A 13,137-nucleotide genomic window follows, 5' to 3' on the forward strand; every position below is an offset into this window, starting at 1 on the left:
CCATTCTCAGAGATTGGAGTTTGGCTTGTCCCTTTATCGGGGATTTCCGCAGCTGTAGTTGTCACACAGTGATTTGGCACAGTTCAGTACGTTGGGGACTAAGTCTAAAACGGAAAAAAAAAAAAAATCTTCGCAGGTCAGAGGACTCCTATTGCTGTGTCGCCTTAGCTCCTAGTCACTTCAATTGTAAACACAATGTTAACTAACTAATAGACTAAGAAAGAAGCAAAGCTAAAGCCAAAGTTTTAAAGGGAGCATCCAGATATTATAGCAGAAGTGTTTCGGAAGTGAACAAATATATTCTCTCTCTCTCTATATATATATATATACACATATATGTGTACATACATATACATAAATATACACATATATACTTACATATATATACATGTATGCTGTATTCTAGGGATGTCTGATATCATTATCGGAGGAAAAAAACCCCGATAATGATTCTTACAGATATTACATAATTATGCAAATATCGCACTGATAATATACGATGGTTAATAATGGTTTGCGTTTGTTAATGCTGATCCTGTAAGACAAATATGATGATAATGCGTGGTGGGATATCGGACAAAGGATTTTGCAGTTTTGTAGTACTTAAATTTAGCAGTGTCAATGCAGTGAAAAACGTTTTCAATTATTTTTCTACTACTCAAACCCCGACCCTGAGATGGACATTGAATGTGACTGATAATTGGCCTATCCTACAGGTGCGAGTAAAAGTGCTAGTTAGCCGTTTTTTTTTGATAGACTTCCAATCAGATGGAAACTCTCCTCAGCACATAACCAGCAAAGAAGGTCTATCTCACCTCTTACAACCAGATGGATTCCTTCATTGCTATAAGTTTAGACTAAGCCTAAAGTCCTGCAGTTTTCGAGCACCACAAACCAAACACCTGGAAGGAAAAACTGACCTACGTAGGGTTTATTGCCGTAGTTGCTAATGTTGCAGCATTCAAGTTTACATGGCTCCTCTCAAAGGTAGGCACTGAGGTGATAGAACAGTTCAGGACAAATCTTAAATCTTAAGGTAAAACACTGAAACACCATCTCCAGTGTTTTTACATCAAAAACCCAGGCCCTAGGTAAATGGGGAAAAAAATGCAATTGGCTAAAATGGGTTAAAAAAAACAAAAACAAAACACATTTACATGTCACTCAGCCCCATACAGTTGAACTGTTATATTACATGAGATGTAAAAGACCACCCCTTTTATAGACGGGGCTGCACCACTGAATGGTGTGGTCAAAAGGAACAAAAAAAAAAAAAAACACAGTGCTAACAGCAAGCTGAGTGATACGCCTAAACATAAATAAAACTTCATAACGATAAAACATACATACAAGATGCAATACTTTACTTAGTACAAATCTTTTAACAGTTACAGCTGAACCCACGTTTACGATGTGAACGCAAACCCACACGTGTTCGGAGTTGACTAAATATATTCTCTCTCTCTATATATATATATATATATACATATATATATATATACATACATACATACATACATATACATACATACATATGTATACATATATATGTATGTATATATGTATGTATATACATATATATGTATCTACATATATATACATACATACATACATACATATACATACATACATAAATACATACATATGTATACATATATATGTATCTACATATATATACATACATACATATATATGTATCTACATATACACAGATATAAATATATATGTGTATAAACACACATATATATATATATACATATATAAGCAAAGAAACGCCCCCCCAAAAAGGTCGCGTCTACTAAACGAGAGAAAAACAATGCTGAGAAATAAGATATTAATATTGAGTGTTTACACAGCATTTAATGAATAATAAAATACTTAACGGTGGTTCTCTGTCCACCTTCTTTGTCCCACAAAATGTGTGTCCGTGTCTGTGTCAAAAGACTGTACTCAGTCTCACCAGGCTGGGTACAAAAGATCTCCCCCGTAAAAACGTCATTTACACAAGGCACTTCATTTTGTAAGAAAAGAGAATCTCGGACTTCTTCTTGACCAAAAACTGCCTGCATAGCATCAGAACCAGTACCTAACCTCCCCCCCCAAGCTTCTGTGTTGAGTCGTATTTGATGTATTTTTTTTCCACAAAATTGTGTCTTTGCTTTTTCTTTTCCATTTAAAATAAGCATTTCACAAATAGTAAAATCTTTTTTTGTTTGTTTTTAAATATAAACCAGAGTTTTTTTTTTCCTCTTAGTGTGTTTGTTCTCAATACTGCCAAACTAGTTTCTGTACACGTCCTGGTGTGGGTCTTTTTGTGAGACGGTGATCCAGGGATAATGTTTGGGTTTTTTTTAATTTTCTAACAGCATGCAGAGGGAAGCCCATAACCAGCAGTTGCGAGCTGAGGCAGGGGGGTTAAGGTATTCCACAGTGAGACTCCGTAGTAAGTTGGTTGTTAAGGTATTCCACAGTGAGACTCCGTAGCAAGTTGGTTGTGTTTTGGAGATACACCGACATTGACGAGGTCGAAAAAGCACAGGCACTCTGAGCTGTTGTTGGATTGTCTCGTTTTGTCCTGCTACCTGCTTCTCAGATTCTGCAGGACTCCGTAAACCTCTTCTTCTTTGCTAAGTCCCTCAAAGAAAGGCAGCAGGTCCAGGAGCTCTGTGTCATTCATGTCGTCAAACCAGGATTGGACGGGAACCTAAGGAGGCAGTCGACACCTTAAGATTAATTTAAAAATCGGCAAGATGAATATTTCTTTTTTTTTTTTTTTTTCCTACCAGCTCTATATTTATATAAACACTTCTGTTGACGAAAATGCAAACTTCATGAGTTGTTTTGTTACTGCGTACAATATACAGACAGACAGATAAATAGATGACGGATAGACAAATAGGTGGATAGACGGATAGATAGATAGAAAGAAAGTATATAAATACTTTATTATAACTTGCCCTTCAAAAACAAATGTCTGTTACTGGTCTCGTATTTGTAAATAATAAATTAATTTCCCCCCCCAAAAAATGTGACTTATACTGGTATACATATTTTTTTTCTTCATTATGCATTTTTTTGGACGGTGCGATTTACACTCTGTAGCGACTAATAGTCCGTAAAATACGGTAGTATTTCTAGGAGTAATAATGTAAGTAATAATATATTAATATATGATTAATAATATTAATTATTAATAATTATAATTTAATTATAAATTAATAATTGTAATTTAATTAATAATATAAATTATATATGAATAATAATATAAGTAATAGTAATAATAATAATAATATACAAGATATTAGATAGGATAGGTATTAGTTGGACATATGCATATATACACATATACATACACATATACAGTCAAATATAAATATGAAGGTAAATGCAAGCTTGTGGTCATTACATCGATTATTGTGGGGCGATTGCACATACTACCCTTACCCGTCGGTTCAACAAACAACTTACAGCATTTTCCGGGTGAAAAATATAGGAGGCAGGTGAATTGTCGATGATGATGACATTGCTGAGCTCTCGTCCTAGCCGGCTGAGGTCTTTGACATAGTTTCCTCTGTGAAAGACACAGGATTCCCGAAAGAGTCGCGCTTGAAACACACCCCACTGGTCTAGCAGGTCTGCCACAGGGTCAGCATACTGTCCAAAAACGATACATACAAAAAAAAAAAAACATGAGGAACATCATTTGTTGCATTTCACTACACACTAAAAGCTAGGAAAGCAAGTAACCATTACAGAGCGTCCTCGGTTTACGATGTCCTTGTTTTTGGGGCTACGCCGCCATCTCCCATAAATGCATTAAGAAAGTCTTGGTATGTCATTCCCAAACGTGGCATTTGAAAGAATTTTTCAAAGGATAACAATAGGTTTCACTTTACGCAGATGACAGCGTTATTTACATTCCACAGATGTAGGCTAATATTCATTGCTACATTCGTTTTCGTTGTTTTTTTTTGGGGGGGGGGGACTTTTTGCTCTTCATTATGGCTCTTAAGCACAACTCAGACTCTTGTTGGTGTTTTTATGTCCTAGATTATGATGTTAGCACTGTGTTAGCATAGGTGAGTGCCATAGGTACTTATGAGTTTTGACTCACCCGCAAAAAAAAAAACGCACTGTGTCGCAGCAATTCCAAAGTAAGTCGAGGACACCCTGTATACTACTTTTACAGATACTGCATTCCTGACAGGAAGGAAGCCAATAAAAAAAAAAAAAAAAACACAAAACAGTGACACTTTTAGAATACCAATCTCTGACACTAGATAGCCATGATGAAATTTTGAAGTTGAAGTTTTTTTTGGTTTTCTATCTCATAAAGCTTACCCATATTTTATGGTTAAAGATGGAAATCGTCTAAAGGATCAATAATGCAATGAGAAAAAAAAAAGTTCAGACAGAAGAGAAGATGGAATATGCAGAGCAGAACAGAAAAATAAAAAAAAAAAAGTATCTTGACAATGACTTCGTCAAAGCTGAGACACACCTTGGCCAGACTGGCGGTAAACAGCACACATTCAAACATCTCCCCCATCTTTTGAAGAAAGATATCCACATGGGGTCGCTTTAGCACATACACCTGCAAGAGACAGTGTTTTTGTGTATTACACAATTTAAGTGGCAAGAAACATATTTTTGTTTACACAACTCAAGGAAAGAGATTTTTTTTTTTTTAATTACATACTGTATTTTCCAGACTATAAGTCGCAATTTTGTTCATCCTTTGGCCAACCCCCGTTAAAGTGCATCACCGGCCAAGCCGGACGACCTCTGACCCGGCTGGTACATCTCCGGGTCCACTGTCGGACCACCTCTGGACTAGCCGGTCTGCATTTACGCGGCAAACCCCCGACTTGTCATAAAACTTGCCCGTTCTTCGAAAAATGATGTATTTTGCCACAAAACCTGGTGGTAGAGTTTTTAGCAACATATTTTTCACACCAGTTTTTTTTCAAACGTTCGTGCTCACGTGGTCAGAGTTGGTGCGGCTCGGCCGGAGATGCACTTTAACGGGGGTGTTGGCTGGGTTTCCCACTCAAGATACTAAAATATTGAATTTCACATTTGTTATTTTCACACTGACAGCCGCGAAACGGGACACTCTAGGCTTGTGTACCAGTATCACTAGTACTACTACTGTACCACTGAAGATGTACATGTTTCTTAGTTTTACACTGACAGCCACCAGAGGGCACTGCCTGGTGCGACTTATACTCCGGAGGACTTCTAGTCCATAAAATACAGTACTACCAAATGATCTAAAGCAAATGTTTTAGACCATGTTACAATATCTAAGACTTAAACAGAAAGTGAATGATAAAAAGATTTGATCTGCATTAATGATCTAAAGCAAATGTTTTAGACCAACGGGCTACATGTTACAATATCTAAGACTTATGATAAAAAGATTTGATCTGCATCATTTCTTTTACTTTGATAACACTCGTCATGGGTTACTTTTGAGGTACCTGTACACGTTAAGAGTTTAGGATAACATCAACTCAAGTCCAGCAGCTGCTACCCATTGCAAGTAATCATGAATAGGCCAACCAGGATACTCACAGCCTATCCTGGATTACTTGAACTGGATAGCAGCCATTCTCTTCAGGATCTTCACAATGGAACTCCATTTTTGTGTGTTTGTTGGCACTCGTTGACACAAAAGTATAATTTCAATGTTACAGCTTACGGGTTGTGGATACAGTACCTGATAAACGGTGCCATCAATCTCCACTGGAACAATAAAATCCGCATTGCTGATGGGCTGTAAAAACAACACGCAACATAATGTCATTCAACGCATTGGGTTGACGGATCAAATTTGACCATTTCTATTAGCAAAACAAATATACCAGTTCGAGTTCAACAAAAAAAAAAAGGTGTATCGTTTTCCTTTAGCAGAATTACTGGATCTCATGATGTGATGATTTTCTACCCCGGGGTTAAAATTCACTCTCGTGCTCACAGCTACCATGTGTCTACGTGGTGAAATATAGTCTATAGTCCAATTGCACTAAACGATCTGTCCGACGTCTGCTAAATGTTATTTACCAACAAGTTGATCTCAATAATCCTCTTACCTTGAAAGAACTGTGGACGAGCGTTTCATCCAAGTCAATTACCACACACTTTTTCCCATAGTCGGATATTTTTATCTCAGGTAGGAGGTATTTAGCTGGTGGCTGAGGGAAAGATACGGGCAGAATATAAGACATAAGAACACAACAGTGGTTATATTAGACATGCAGATTGACGGAGGGAATTCAAAGAAGAGGGTTACATTGTAACATTGTTACATTGTATAAGTGACGCACAGTGAGATGGAGAAAAGAAGCAGAAACGAAGTACGTAAAAAATCTTTTTTCCCCAAAGTATTAGCAATGCTCCGAAGAGGCCCAAGGTCTTTATTCTTCTGATTATCACTCATTTGTTTTTGTTACGTTATTTTGCGGTAATTTTACAGATTTTAATTTATTTAAGCTCTACCCCCCCCGTCCCCCCCGAGATCCTTAAACGTTTTGGTTGAGAACACACGGAAATCAGAATGATGTGGCTTTTGTTCAATAGAAGCGTGTTGTTTTTGTTTCCACTCACGTATTACGTAATTGTCATCTATAAAATCTATTAAAGTGGGAAAAATCTGAACGAGACAGGAACTGCATGCAAACTATATTTTCTAATTTTTAGCGCAAGTCATATAGTCATCGCAATATCAAAAAGAGTGTGAATGTGAATTGCATGGAAATGAACCACGGCAACATATACATACAATCATACAAACCGGGACAGGGGTGACCTTGACATGGTCAAACTACATTACCAGAGGGACAGATATGTATGTAGAAAACGCAGTGAGGAGTTAAGAAAAAGAAAAAAAAAAAACAGACAGACACAGAGACATGTTTGTGATTTCATAGTGTTAGCGTAAAGTTTGGCTTTGGATAAAAAAAATTGTCTGCCAAATGCGTAAATGGAAATTGTAAATGTAACGTTGCAAGCAGCTCACTTTGGGAGGTGATCCGTTCTCCTCGACGGGTCCAGGCAGAGAGCCGATGTTGGCGTTCGTGGGCGGCGGTTCCACATTGTATCTGCGGAAGCAGCAGAAGTATTTGCCGAGGATGCTTCGGTGCCTCTGCTTCTTGGGGCTGCTTTTCGGTTGTGATGCTGTGAACACCGATTAGAAATTGAACACATGGACTTGCAACATATATGCAATGATTCCACAAAGCACTGCTGTAATGCTTGAATGATAACAAGCCTCCAGTCACCAGGTGGAAGACTTTTTAATGTTTTAAATAATATTTGAGATCGGGGGGGGGGGGGGGGGGTGTGGATCGGAGGCATGAAAACATTTCTGTCCCCAAGGAGGAGGGTTTGGGGGGGTGATAGAAAATAATTGAGAACCACTGGATTAGCCCAACCTACAAACAGATTGACAAACGTAGTAAAAAGCCTAGGTCCTGGCTTGCAGGTTTGCAGAATATTTATTCAACGTCTTATTTCTAGTCAGTCCTCCTTTACATGTGGAAGACATCAACATTGTGGCAGTATTACCCAAAAATAGATAATGGGAAAAAAAAAAAGTTGAATGCAAAGTTTGCAAGAAGCAGTTTGCATATCACGACGTCGCGACGAAACACATCGCAAATCAGCTAAAAACGGTAAAAATACATTTTCCTGCATCAGTTTGCTGTGTCCGTTTCGATTATATATAAACGTATCAGAAATGGCATATTTCAACGTTTAAGTCTAATTAGCATTTTATAACAGCAAAGCGCACCCGTCCGCTACAACAACAACATCCGTCAGATACAGCTCAGTGTTACCAAGAGCTAATTTGTCGTGCCGTGGCTGCAGCAGCAGGTCATCTGGTGGGACATTTCAAAAACTGGACTAAAAACGCTAGCAGCAAAAATTGTCCCTCAGCATGAACTTATTCAGGATGTGTCTATGTGTTGGAACTGTATGGCAGTGTTGGGTGATTCTCAGGCGTCCACTGTGGAGGCTTATATGCAACACTGCCATCAAAACCTATTCTTATCATAGAAAATGACATTTTCATAGCTGTCCACTGTAGTGACCGTCATGCATGAAAGGGTTAAGAGAGCCTCCTGTACTGCTCTATATCGAAAGACAAGAGCACGTCGTGCCTTTGGTCGTCGTGCAGTATTCCAACATGACAACGATCCAAAGCGCACATCTAAAGCAACTGTTGCTTTTCTGAAGAAGAACAGGATGAAGGTGATTGAACCCAAACAAACACCTATGGGGGATTCGGAAGAGACAAGTTGAACATCATTCTCCATCCAGGATCCAGGCACTACAAGGGGGTTGTTCTTAAAGAATTGAAAAAAGATAAGATGTTGCAGTATGTTGCCAACTTGCTCATTCCATACCTTAGAAGACATTTTGCTTCAACTAATTTGAGTTCAACTAAAAAGATTTTGTGAACCAACCTAAATCATTAAACTTACTTTCATGTCATGGAGTTAAATAAATGTTCAATGAAACTCTTGAAATGAATGAATGAAAATTTTGAAAATTGTTCTTGTGTTCATTGAAATATATGATTGAGATATATTCATTGAGATATGATTAAAATGTGACTTTTTTTATGCTGAGCACTCCACATTTGCTTCAAACCAAACAGAAAAAAATACAATAATACTGGTTGCTGTGTGTGTGCACTAATACATTTAATAGAAGGGCAGCTATTCTATATTTAAGCAGCCAAATCAGTGTGAAATATTAATATACATTTTTAAATGTTACAATGGGTTATGTTTCATTGATTTGTGTTATTTCATTTTAAAGTTGTATTTGTTCTGTTGAAATTTATTTGTGTTTCAAATTTTCACAATTTTGATAGAAACCTTTTCCTCAAATCACTTCAGTATCAATACTTTTTTTTTTTTCTTTCTTGAAACCTGTACAAACGGAGAAGTGTGAAATAAGAAACAATAGCTACCATGTTTGCATGTGCGGTTATACTTGGCTCAAGGTCAAAAGTGCTCTGGCCAAAAGGGCAGCTATTCTATATTTAAGCAGCCAAATCAGTGTGAAAGGCTGGCACATGTTGCAAGACAGCTCGTTAAAGAACACCGAGAGCAAAGACGTTAAATTTCCGTCCAGACAAATTGGAGCCGGTTTAGGTTTGTCATTACGAATAGCTATGCAGTGGCTTTCCATTAACTTGACTGTTACATTTATGGCTTACTGCAAAGTTCACTGTAAAGTACTTCCAAACTAATGACATTCGTTCAGCGCTGACATCGAACGGCTCCAAGACTGGCAATATATGCACTGAACAGCTGGTCACCAAGCTGGCCGATAACCAGCTGGTCGAATGGTGCATCTCTAGTTAATTTATATCTGGGTCAGATACGAGCTTCTGAAATGTTCTTTGTTAAAATGTTTGAACGAGTCTCGTTTATTGAATAACTTCAATAAATAACGTTTTAACTAATTTTTCAAACTACTGTTTTTTTTTTATTGTTACTTGGTGCAACCAAATATTTATATATAAGAAAATTCTAGATAAATTCTTTGGCAACTATCCCTTAGTGTTAAGAATATATAATATAACATTATATGTCTCTGTGGTGTTTGGTTTTTTTGTTTGTTTGTTTGGGGTTTTTTTTACAAAAATGTAGGGATTTTTGGATTTAGGAGGTCAGGTTTTGAGTATCGTTAGCATGCAATTTTATGTTTTAAGAATCAAAAATATAATTACACAAATTCATACTTTCAATATACAATACATACAACTCAAAAAAAAAGTTGGATATCTATAGAGATACGGACATGGCAACGTCTTAGGAACAAGATGATGCCATATCTTTTAATAGAAATAAAGGTTTTCAACCTACAAAGGGCTTAATTGTATAGAAACCTCAAAAATCTAAATCAACATTAACAGCAGTTTTCTGCTGGAGGTCATTCTGCAGGGCATGAGCAGTGCTCAACCTATTCCTCCTTGGACAAAGGAGCAGGTTTCGGTCCTGCTGATGGGTTAAAACCTACGGCCATCTCCAGCTCTAAGTTGGACAACCTGTGCAACTTCTTTAAGGTTAAGGAATGCCTCACACTGCCAGTAGTGATTATGACTCCAGCAAAAACCAGCACTGGTGGAAAATCAGCCAAAAAAAAAAGTGTTCCTTTAATTTTGAGCAGTGTAATAACAGTCATGTGTGTAAATACATATGACACTAGGTGATATAATTTGTCACTGTGGGCTTTTTTTTTTTTTTACAATAATGTGGGAGTTTTTGCATTAAGTAGGTCAGGTTTTGAGTATCATTAGCATCTAAATTTACAATTCAAAGACAGGAAAAATAATTACACAAATTCGTAGATTCAATTTTATGACTACATACATTAAATAACCAAATCAGTTGCACCACCAGACAATTTAATCTTTTTAATTTAATCTCAAATTAAACAGACTTCTGGTTGGATGCTAGCAATAGCTTGTAGTTGGATGCTAGCAATAGCTTCTAGTTTTATGATTAAATATATTTTTTCTAATTTTACATAAATTATGAAAACAAAAAAGGAATCAGACACAAAAATATGCCACATGTCAGCGACACATCACACAGTACAGAGCAGAATTAACCTCATGTTTGTGCAGTCAGCCACTTGGGATAAAATGCTCACAAATCCCTGTCTGCTGTCCAAACTTAAACACTTAACTTGTGTACTATAAGGAGTTATCTGTTAGGAACACTGCACCAAAGTAAGGCCCAACTGTGTGTGAAAAAACCTGCTGCATTGAAAAAGATGCACTACGTAAGAAAAAAAAAAGAATTCCAAGAATTTAAACTGGTTTATCAAGATATCCGAGCAGTGGGAACAAGCTGCAGTTCATGAGATGAACATTGTACAAGAGTGGGTCAGAATCTCAATTAAAAAAAAACAAACAAAAAAAAAAACCCCAATGATGACAGTACATATACTTGTATTGAGTTGCTTAAACAAACTTGCAGTGGCTCGATGGGTCCATGACATTGCTAAGATTTAGAGCTTCAGCTTGGAATAACGACAGGTACTGAATATCCAATAGTTCCACTGTCTTTTTGGTTCTGCTGATAAACATGTTCCAATTTACACATTACAGGAGCATAAAATACCACCTGAACACTTAACGGTTGTTTTGTGTGTTTAAGTCATATTTAACAGGTTTTTCTTGAATTTCCCCTTTCTATATATAGTATATACTATATGCATAGATAGATAAAGAGAGAGAAATAAAGAGAGAATTAAATAATTACTCACCCCAGGGTCTAAATTGTTGTTTTCTAGATAATTCGATAAGGCTCGTTAATTTCAAATTTGACGAGTGTACAAAAAAAGTGAAGCTCTATCTTGCTTTATGCTATCAATTCTAGGTATTACTTTACAACTAAACCACCTTTTAATAATTCATATATGAAACGGATACAGATATGAGAGATTATAATCGACGAATGAGATAGAACATATGCACTATATTTGATGCAATGATTTCCCCTTTCTTTATACATACTTATTTTATGCACTTAACACTTGAGCTGCGCTGCAGACCCAATCATAACCAAACGTGTGTATTTTGGTGTTATGTAAATCTTTTTTGTTTAGTTGAGTTGCATTCAAATGTAGTATTTGTGCTGTGTTAGGTAGAATAAAGGGAAACGGCTGTTTGTCAACAAGTGTGTGTTAATTGTGATACGGACACTTTGAATGAGGATAAAACCACATGACTGGGCAACAAAGCATCTCACAAAAAAAAAAAAAAAACCCCGCTAAGACCTAAATTGCTGTTATAAAACTCCCAATTCTTTTTCGCGGTTAACGGTTTATAGCCCTTAATCACCAAAGAGCTTGGTCTACGTACACGGCGCTAATATCGCTACAGTTTTGTTAGCTTCTTATATTACAGCTCGGTTCTTACCTTTTTCCTGGTTAAAAGATATAATTTCCTCCTCCTTTGGGTTAGCGACTTGGGTTATTATGGACATGTGGTCCATTTAGACGACTTGTTATTCCTGTGGTTTCCAACACAGTGATGTTGCGAATCCGCGCTGGCTCCGCTTGTTAGCCGCAGCTGCTAACTTGTTAGTAGCTTAAACCCTGAATGAGAGGCGACTCCGCAAAGACGCGGTGGTGAGTGGAAGGTAGACAGTAGCTGTCATTTATGGCCCTCCGCAGAAAACATCACTACGAGATAATATTTTTTGCAAATATTTTTTTTTGTTTTATTCCTAAGAGCAACAACAAAACTGGTGATGTTGAGTTGCTAGCTTTGCTTAAGCTAGCACCTGGCCTGGGGTTGGCGCTTCAGATTAAAAACGCCTGCGCTTCATGCAAAATGCCAGGCCAAAGGCCGGAACTACAACGGCAGTTAAATCGTTCGGAAGCCCTGAGGACAAAAAGGAGACCCGCAAAAACAAAAGTTGTCCAAAATAAAGTTCACTAACACATGTGAGCCAACAGCTGTAAAGTGTCGCCCCTACATTTCGTGTACAACATGGAGGTATGTATTTTGGGTAGTATGTGAAGCGGGGCAGTGTCACAGTGGGAGGCGATTGTTTTTTTTTTTCTGTTTTTTTTTTTTTGTTTGTTTTGTTTTTTGTGGACTCCCTCTGAGAGAATTACACCAACAATACGATTTTCTTTAGTACATTAAAAAAGCTTTTTAAGTTTTAATGGTCGTTCATGAACACACTAACCACAAGAGTTCACAAAACCAACACAAATCACAAGGTTATAATTATTAGCCCGCGGCTAATAACTCCTTATATAATAAGTCTAATAAGTCATTTTGATAAACATTGATGTTGCATCACAAGTCATTTTGGGTAGTTCTCTTCAAGCTGTAGGCAAGTCTGTCACGGTATCCCCACCCCATGTTTTCTTGAAAGATTCTTCCTACATAAAATAATTACTTACAACAACTTATAGAAACACGTTATTACTTATCTGCATGGTCTAAATCACTGTGTTTTAACACACAGCAAGGGTGCCTTACCTCTCCAAATATTGGTAACACATTTTTTGGACAGTCAGTGACATTGAAATTTCCTGGAAACAGTTTATTTCTTATATTTTGGTTTTTTGTCTTGTTAGAATAAAAAAAAAAAG

General features: G+C 37.0%; 1 protein-coding gene across 2 annotated transcripts; it reads right to left on the minus strand.

Annotated features, from left to right (window-relative positions):
- Positions 1–2,321: 2,321 nt before the first annotated feature.
- Positions 2,322–12,613, minus strand: LOC103396220 (CTD small phosphatase-like protein). 2 transcript variants are annotated; one of them, XR_003048697.1, is made up of 8 exons: positions 11,948–12,613; positions 7,022–7,179; positions 6,096–6,197; positions 5,723–5,779; positions 4,502–4,594; positions 3,469–3,654; positions 2,492–2,704; positions 2,322–2,456 (listed from the first exon to the last, which is right to left on the minus strand). XR_003048697.1 is itself a non-coding variant. In XM_008334227.3 (7 exons), exons 1-7 carry the CDS (start codon positions 12,021–12,023, stop codon positions 2,579–2,581), a joined length of 798 nt encoding a protein of 265 aa, XP_008332449.1. In that variant the 5' UTR covers positions 12,024–12,613; the 3' UTR covers positions 2,456–2,578. The 2 variants fall into 2 exon arrangements, 1 of the variants encoding a protein (XP_008332449.1); XM_008334227.3 differs by having other exon boundaries at positions 2,456–2,704.
- Between the last annotated feature and the right edge of the window lie 524 nt (positions 12,614–13,137).

This window comes from Cynoglossus semilaevis, chromosome 20 (genome assembly GCF_000523025.1).
Source record: "Cynoglossus semilaevis isolate Cse_v1.0 chromosome 20, Cse_v1.0, whole genome shotgun sequence".
Taxonomy (NCBI): domain Eukaryota; kingdom Metazoa; phylum Chordata; class Actinopteri; order Pleuronectiformes; family Cynoglossidae; genus Cynoglossus; species Cynoglossus semilaevis.

Bases quoted from the DNA above. Each gene is read 5' to 3' on its own strand.
- LOC103396220 (XM_008334227.3), bottom strand. From the start codon at position 12,023: ATGGACCACATGTCCATAATAACCCAAGTCGCTAACCCAAAGGAGGAG. The intron at 7,180-11,947 runs GTAAGAACCGAG...CGGTGTTCACAG, and splicing joins ATCTTTTAACCAGGAAAAAG to CATCACAACCGAAAAGCAGC. The intron at 4,595-5,722 runs GTACTGTATCCA...TGTCTCTTGCAG, and splicing joins TTGATGGCACCGTTTATCAG to GTGTATGTGCTAAAGCGACC.